Below are 8,081 nucleotides of genomic sequence, written 5' to 3'. Positions count from 1 at the left end.
AGAATGTTTAATAGCATGACTTCGCCATTAGAGATTGAGCGAACACTCATCTACCACAAACTGAAACAAACAAAAAACGCGTGTACATGTAAATTTGGTTACGTCAGTGTCCGCTAGATGGCATAAGCTAGGAGCAACAAACACAAGGAGAACGCAGCTAGCCTTTAAACAGGCTAACGAAGGGTTGTGTTCGAATTTCATTGGATGAGTGTCACGAGCCTTTACGCTGAACGTTTCACGGGCGGGGGGAAGACAATTTCCGAATTTTCCCCTTCCGTCGGCAGCAGGCGCTAAAGCGTCTAGCCAATGAAAAACGTACACAAGAAAATCCACGACTTCGCGGGGCGAGCACGTGCAGGGGTCATGCTACAGGGATCAATTTTTAGAGCTCGTGAAACGTCCACGCGAGTTATACCAAAACATTCATGATTAAATTAGCGCGAGCATCTGGCATGTTTCAAAACCATTAAATGAAAATTTAAAACACATTTTTTAAAAATCCGTTATCAAAATGGCTGACAGGTTAGCCCGATCTCTTAGATGTACCCAGTCGGAATTGTACGCGAGAGTGGTGGATTTAGACCCGGACTTGAAAAGTACCATACAACATATCGAGAATCTGAGAAAGGAGCCGGCACCCGAACGGGCAACCATTTGCGGCGCCTTGCTCTTACTCAACGAGACCTTCGAAAGCATCAACCAGCTTTTCGAAGACTCTATCGTCAAATTCAAGGAACTATGGCCGGGAAAGATACTGAAAAACTTATACTCCTACTTGTGGATAGCGAAAAACTTACAGGTCTTTAAGAGTATCATAAACTATAGTTACAAATTTATTATTGAAACGACGTAACGTGTAAGTCAGTTGTTAAGTCCTAACGCTTTCACTCCTTAAATACACTCTTAGAAAAAGGGTTTTTTAATGGTATATTAAGGGTGTAATATCTGTAAAAAACACTCATTAATGTTAATTTAAACGCCCTAAAGGGATTTTTATTGTCCCAAATTAAAAACTTTAAAAGGTGTATAAAGGGCGTTATATTACCCCGTAAATTGAGTGATTTAACACCTCGTAAGGGTGTAGCTCCCTTAAGGCAGTAGTTTAGTACCCTAAAAGGAGTATTTTAACACTTTAAAGGGAGTATTGTAACACCCTTAAGGCAGTAGTTTAGAACCTTAAAGGGAGTAGCTTAAAACTTTAAAGGGAGTATTATAGAACCCTTAAGGGAGTATTGTAGAACCCTTAAGGGGTAGTGTAACACCCTGAAGGGAGTCGTTTGGTACCCTAAAAGGAGTAGTCTTGTACCCTAGAGGGAGTAGATAATACCCCTGAAGGGAATAGTTTTATACCACAAACTGTTAACAAAGGAACCAAAACGGAGGACATAAGCACCCCAAACAGTGTAAATAAACACCCTAGCAGGAAAACTGCTTTTTAAGGTGTAGAATAACATCCTTTATAAACCTGTTAAGATGTTAAATATGGGACAAGAAAAACCCTTAAAGGTTTGAAAATATACCCTTTTTTAAGAGTGTAAATTAACCACAAACGTTACGAAGTCTCAATAACTTTTAAAAGGAGGGTAATTATAAGATTAAAAACCACAGATTGCCACGGCGAAATGGAAGGCGGCGATCAACAAGGAAGAGAACTTGGGAAATTATCGGGATAAACTTTTGAGGCGAGCTCAATTCCTAGCTTATATAGCCTCAAAATTTCAAGAGCGCGTTTTGAAAAACTTGCAAACGGACAACAAGGAGATGCGATCCGGGACGTTAGACACAAATCGCTTGCGAGAGAGTCTTCGAAAGGGACAGAGATACATCGCCCTCGACCTCTTGAACGATTACAAACGCTACGTCTCCGTGGCGACTAGGAGTCTGAATATGCTATTCAGGGAGACTTTGGTTTATCGCGACGGATACCAATGCATGTGGGGATATTACGCGTCTTGCGAGATGTGCCTGATCCTCCGCGCTGAGCTATCCAGCTACGCTTGTTACTACAACGGGAAAGCCCTCAACCGGGTCGTCGCTGAAATCAACCCCAAAAAGGTCAGCTCCTGGTACTTAGCGATTCCCCAATTCCCAGAGGCTCTCAGTCACCTCAAGAATCTGAACCCCGAGTTTTATGACCTAAAGAAAAATTACGATTTTAAGGTACTGAATATATAAATATTTTAATTTATTTACTCCGTTAGAAATTAACTACTTTCGAATAAAATTATCGTTAGATTCTGAATTTGAAGAACGGCAAAGAGTTGGAAGTGGAATTTCGCAAGCTATCCTTGTGGTGCAAAAGCCTTCTTCTGAGACACCGACTCGAGCTGATTGAGGCCTTCGTAGAGACCAAAAACTCGTTGTCCATGAACAGCGTCGAGTTTAACGCCGCTTACAATATTTACGAAACGGCGCTGGAGTTTTTCTGGCAGGCCAAAAGCGTGATTGACCGGCGAAGCAGCGTCGAAGGACTCACTTTGGATCGTTTCATGTCGTTGATTGATCATATCCACATTTTCGGATTTTCGCTGTCCGTCTCTATTCACTTGTTACGAAAACTGACCACATTTGGTGATCCCAGATCGGTAACCAATGTTAAAATGCCTACTCGTTTGAGTACCAGCGCGGAATCGCCGGATATCAATCAAAATTGGTACCACAACAGAGAACCGGCGGTAATTTTGAAATCAGCCGCGGATAAGGCGAAAATTAATTCAATAACGGCCAAGACCACAACAACCAAACAACCGGTGGAAACAATGCCAAAACAGCCGGAAAAATCTGCACCGAAGCAGTCAATGTCAACAGTACCGAAAACACCGGCCAAATCAATACCAAAACAACCAGCGAAATCAATACCAAAACAAGCAGCGAAATCAATACCAAAACAAGCATCGAAATCAATACCAAAACAAGCATCGAAATCAATACCAAAACAGGCAGCAAAATCTGCTTCAAAAACCACAGTGCCGAAACAGCAACCGAAAACAAAACTGCCGGAACAAGGAAAGACAATTCCGAGGCAGCCACTGAAAAGAAAAGCGCCATCGACCAAGGCAGCGCAACTGGACCAAACTAAAAACGAGAAAAGAACAAAGCCAGATCCCTCAGAGACATCAAAAATAGCTACATCTCAAGATACCTCAAATTCACCCACTCCGGCGAAAAAAGCTAAAAGTCCAAACTCCTCAAGTTCGTCAACTCTGACTCGATCCATTACGAAGGACAAAAGATTTGTCACCAAATATAGGGCAGCCAAGTAGTAAACTTACTTTAAAATTCGTAAAGATTACCAATAATTTGGTCAGTTGGTAAGAATTGTCAAAAAATTATTATTAAGTGAATAGTCTTTATTTTTAATATGAATATAGTTGTTAGCACAATAAACTACAAAATTCAATTACCATCCGACGTACTGTTTTACACGCTTTTGATTTGAAATAAATTAAAATTAAAATTTCTATAACTTGCCTCTGCAAACATGAAGTATTTTAGAAATTGCTTTGTCATAAATGTTAATCTAATTAGGGGGATACACGTGATTTTATCGTGTTATAGATTTACGGGGAGGGAATATCAGTAATGGGTTGTGCTACAATGGAGAAAAGTTGGTCGCCTGTCTTTCGGATGACTTGTAAAACCACAAAGTTCACTCACACCAATTTAATCACTCTTCACGGCCGGGGAAATACCTTATCAAAATAGAAATTTTCCCATAGTTTACATACGAATAAAATCTTAATATACTAGTCTACTAAAAATAGAAACAGGTGTTGTTGATTGAAAGAACCCTAGACAGTCCTAAGGATGATAACGAGAGATAATGGGCTCAAATTTGACTATATAAGTCCACTGGTTTGGACATTAAAGTATTGGAAAATTATCCACCGAAGAAGGTAAGACCTCAACTTTTCTATTTACCTCGGGGATTTGTTGTAATTCAAATTACGTTAGATTAAAAGTTATTACACAATATGACGTTAGATTTTAATCATTTCAATTTCTCCATTCTATAAAATTAAAGGAGAAATCATGAAGGTCCTACTGTTAGCTGTTTTCTGCGGCTTCTGCGCCAGTGCTTTAGCCAATTGTAAGAAGAAAACTCTGAATGTTTCCACAACTTAATAGACATATCCTTAAAATTTTACTTTTATAAACGTAGATCAGTCACTCGAAGGTAGTATTCAGCAAAGCTCCGCATTGTAAGTCAAAACAAAAGTTGTTACGTATATGGAATTAAAAACTTTTTCGTTTTAAAAGTAGAGACGTAGATTCAATCTCTAGTTTGCGCGGGTTTCTGCAAAGGTATCTGCGCCAGGTAGAACAGTTGGCTGCCCAGAGTGAGGATATACAAGAAGCGGTAGCGGACAGGGTGAGTGTCTAGAATCAAAATCTCCTACATAGTATTTGCTAACGTCGACGGCACGTCTTAGATCGCTGACCTCCAGATTCAACTCGAAAGCTCCGCTGATTTGCCAGCGGAGCAATCTCTCGAAGCCTTGCTCGAAATCCGTCAGGAAATCGGACAGCTTTTGCAGCGCGTCGTTCAACAGCTCATACGTTAGTATATAAATCTTATAAGTCGTAGTTTAACCAGCAAGCCAATGTTCTTCATTTGGTACTCCACTATGGTATTAGGCTCTCGAGGATCGTACTACGCCGGCAGCTACTTAGCCCAAGAGCTACTGGGCCCCCTTCTCGATGGAGGTAAGAGATATACCACCTACGAAATAAGTTCTAGCGGTAACAATTAATTATAAATTCAAATTACAGAAGGTTATTACTACGAGGATGCCATCGAATCGAGACAGTAATACTTTTAATAACCACTAATATTACTCTTATGAACAGTTTTGAACCAAAATTATATTCATTCATAGGGGTCAAAGGCTTGTCCAAAGAATCAGCGCTGTCTCCCAAAGAATTTTAGCAGCTATTGAAAAGAGACTGGCTCAACAAAAAGAAATCCTACGGGAATTCCAACAAACGGTACTTCGCGATTGACCTAAAGCGGTATTCTCAAATTATTCTATAGCGCTCATATATATACCGTAAATAGATTGCCGATATCCAAAGCGAATTAGTTCAACTAGCACAGAAGGTTGGAGCCGAAGCCATACAGACCGCCCGTCTCATTCGTCAAAAAGTGAAGGCATTGGTACGAGCTGTTCAGCAACGTCTAACTGAGGATTCTGGATGTAAGTATTTTATGATTAACCACCCTATATTGGTATTGAAATAATTGCTTCTTCACAGCTGTTCAATATTCGTATTATATACTCGGGGACCTCGCCGACATTGAAGAGTAAGTTTAACAGTATATTTTACAAATTGCGGTAATTATAGCTGAAATGAAAACCACTCAGGGACGAGAGCATAGCGTCTCAACTGGTTCAACGAGTTCAGCGTCTCGTTCAACGTGAACTCAAAAAGATAGAGCAACTTTTGTCTCGTCGTCAAGAACTAGTCCAAGAATTCCAACAAAGAGTAAGATATGATTAAAGGTGATTTCTGCGTGGAATTAAACTGTTAAACGGATGACAGGTTGCCGCCGTCCGCGACCAATTACGCCTACTTCCTCAAAAGGTTGGATCCCAAGCTGTAGATGCTGCCCAAATATTAAGTCGCCAGCTGGTTCAACTTGTCAAGGACATTCGCCAACGCATTTCCGATGGACAAGACACGGGTGCCGTTAGTTATAATATCCGTCAAATTGATGAGCAGATGTAAGTCAATTTCTTTTAGAACAAACGAATAATCAACTAATCTATATCATTATCGTACGAAGTGAAAGGGCTCTGATTAGACAAGTTACCCGCGTACTTCGAAAAAGACTGACCCAATTAAGCGAACAACTGGCCCAACAAGATAAACAGATGCAAGATCAATACCAGGAACAAGTAAGAAATAATGGAAACCAAAAATAAGGTGTTAAAAATGGTTGTTAAATATATTTCTGAACAGATCGATCAATTGTCCCAGCAACTTTCGGAGGTTAGCGAACAGACCATAGACCAGGCTTTACAGTCTCTTCAAATCATCCAGCGACAAATTCAACAACTCCAAGAGGAAATTGTACAACAACAAAGCGGTATAATTAACACTAAGTAATTGGAATAATTAAAAAACCCAAATAAACAGTTATTTTAATACTACCAGGATATTTTGTTCAATACGATTTGGAGATCGAAATTGAGAAACTTGTTCAACAGGCCCGCCAACAGACTGAAACTAAACTGGAAGAATTGGAAGCCCAAGTTTCTCAAATCGTCGCGCTGCAAATCGAATTCGGCCAAAGAGTAAATAAGCCGTTAATTGGTTTACAAACAAAGTTTAAATAACTAATAACTACAAGCGAAATTCTAGGTGTCCGTTTTGAGATCTCAACAACAAGCTCTATCTCGGCAATCCGGATTGCAGGTTCTAGTCAGACAAGTATCTCTTCAAGAGCGGGTCAACCAACTCTATCTAGTCGTCAGTCAACGTATTGAAGGAGGTCTCGACTACTCGCAGCAACAACTAAAAAATTACAGCCCCGAACTCCTGGCTAGACTTCACCAACAGGTCGAAAGTGAACTGGACCGCTTGGAAGACCTAGTTTCCCAAAGCTCCACTCTTCGAGCCCAATACGGCGATAGAGTAGGTTAACGACGAATATTGCCGCAAAAGAAATGTATTATAACAGAAAACCTTTAGTTGTCAGATTTGAGAGCTCAACAACAAGTCATAGCCCAAGAGTTCGATGAAGAGGCAGTCGAAGACCTGGTTTCCATTTACGGCGCCTTGTTTGGAATTTCGAGAGCCATCGCCCAGCAACAAGGCAGTTATCAGCAGAAAAACGGACAGCTAGTTCAACAGCTTAGAAGGCAGGTTCAGGTTCAGCTTCGTCAGTTGCAACAACAAATCGATCAGAGTACCGATCTCCAAGCTCAGTACGGACAACAACTAATCGCTCTGAGAATTCAGCAACGAACCGTAGTTCGCCAATCTCGTTCCCAGGCTGCTAGTGGTCTCATCTACCTTCTCGGTAGCGCCGTTCAACTTTCAGAAGAAATAGCCACAAAACAAGGACAACAGCTAGATGAACCACAGCAGCAAAGACAAATCCAACAGCTTAGCAGCCAAGTTCAAAGACAATTACAACAGCTCGAACAGAGTGTCGCTCAGCGTCCAGCTCTCCAGATCCAGTACGGACAACAGGTAAAATCAAAGCACTGCAATCTGATGGTTCAAAAATTAACTATATACGTCGGTAAAGGTTGAAGCTTTGAGAATTCAACAGCAATCAGTGGCTCAACAGTCTGGCTTGAAAGCTGTCAAAGGTCTCGTCTACTTACTCGGTTCCGTCGTTCAGCTTTCCGAAGTGGTAACCCTACAACAAAGTCAACTACAAGTGCGAGAAATTGTTGAACTTGTCCAAAAACAACTGCAACAGCTGCAAATCACGGTTGACCAAAGTGTGGCACTTCAGCAAGAGTACGGACCCAAGGTACGCCCATATCTCGAGTTTTCTATTATTATTATTATTCTATCGTATTAACGGCACGTTTCTATGTGTAGCTGGCTGATTACAGAGACCAATTGGAATTCATTTCCCAAGAACAGTCAAGTAGCAGAGCCCTACGTCAACTTTATTACCTGCAACAAAAGATTCAACGTTTGTCATCGGCTGTGACTGAACGCATTAGCGGAGGACTTGACTAAGTCAAAAAAAATCCATGAATCATGAAACTACAATTTTCATGTAGCGCGATACCAATAAACCACAAAAACATAATAAAACTAGTTTTTTAAAATGAAAACATTTGTACGTCTATACCTATACCAGTCGCACTTTACCAAAGAAACGTACATCCTTTCGAAGGGAAAAGTAGTCAATACATAGTGCGCGAGCTTGGGAGTATACATTTGAGCAAAATGGAGAAGTATGACCCGGACACGGAAGCATAGTTGGAAAGCGTAGGATCTTAAGAAAATAAGTGGGCGAGTTAAGGAATATATTTCTGTGTATTGCACGCACAAAGTACAGTTGAATTAGCAAAAATATATATTTTTTCAATTTGTATACCTTTTTTCTCTAA

At 40.5% G+C, this 8,081-nt stretch overlaps 2 protein-coding genes across 2 annotated transcripts; both read left to right on the top strand.

The window, feature by feature from the left end:
• The first annotated feature begins 415 nt into the window (after positions 1–415).
• Positions 416–3,444, top strand: LOC149932878 (uncharacterized). Its single transcript, XM_090155835.1, has 3 exons — positions 416–799; positions 1,609–2,160; positions 2,235–3,444. Exons 1-3 carry the CDS (start codon positions 512–514, stop codon positions 3,261–3,263), a joined length of 1,869 nt encoding a protein of 622 aa, XP_090011961.1. The 5' UTR covers positions 416–511; the 3' UTR covers positions 3,264–3,444.
• A 588-nt stretch (positions 3,445–4,032) lies between these two features.
• On the top strand, positions 4,033–7,709 carry LOC149932877 (uncharacterized). Its single transcript, XM_090157196.1, has 18 exons — positions 4,033–4,090; positions 4,163–4,202; positions 4,264–4,372; positions 4,434–4,560; positions 4,639–4,707; positions 4,774–4,810; positions 4,881–4,989; positions 5,060–5,198; positions 5,257–5,305; positions 5,367–5,487; positions 5,545–5,726; positions 5,789–5,900; positions 5,965–6,091; positions 6,160–6,299; positions 6,367–6,639; positions 6,697–7,200; positions 7,259–7,489; positions 7,561–7,709. The coding sequence occupies exons 1-18, from the start codon at positions 4,033–4,035 to the stop codon at positions 7,702–7,704; spliced, it is 2,571 nt and encodes an 856-aa protein (XP_090013322.1). The 3' UTR covers positions 7,705–7,709.
• Positions 7,710–8,081: the final 372 nt, after the last annotated feature.

Source organism: Leiobunum rupestre, chromosome 8, assembly GCF_980474605.1.
Source record: "Leiobunum rupestre chromosome 8, qqLeiRupe1.1.hap1, whole genome shotgun sequence".
Lineage (NCBI taxonomy): Eukaryota > Metazoa > Arthropoda > Arachnida > Opiliones > Sclerosomatidae > Leiobunum > Leiobunum rupestre.
This window is presented reverse-complemented; position numbering and strand designations above follow the sequence as displayed.

Bases quoted from the DNA above. Each gene is read 5' to 3' on its own strand.
- LOC149932878 (XM_090155835.1), top strand. From the start codon at position 512: ATGGCTGACAGGTTAGCCCGATCTCTTAGATGTACCCAGTCGGAATTG. The intron at 800-1,608 runs GTCTTTAAGAGT...TAAAAACCACAG, and splicing joins GGATAGCGAAAAACTTACAG to ATTGCCACGGCGAAATGGAA. The intron at 2,161-2,234 runs GTACTGAATATA...AATTATCGTTAG, and splicing joins AGAAAAATTACGATTTTAAG to ATTCTGAATTTGAAGAACGG.
- LOC149932877 (XM_090157196.1), top strand. From the start codon at position 4,033: ATGAAGGTCCTACTGTTAGCTGTTTTCTGCGGCTTCTGCGCCAGTGCT. The intron at 4,811-4,880 runs GTAATACTTTTA...ATTCATTCATAG, and splicing joins GATGCCATCGAATCGAGACA to GGGTCAAAGGCTTGTCCAAA. The intron at 7,490-7,560 runs GTACGCCCATAT...TTCTATGTGTAG, and splicing joins AGCAAGAGTACGGACCCAAG to CTGGCTGATTACAGAGACCA.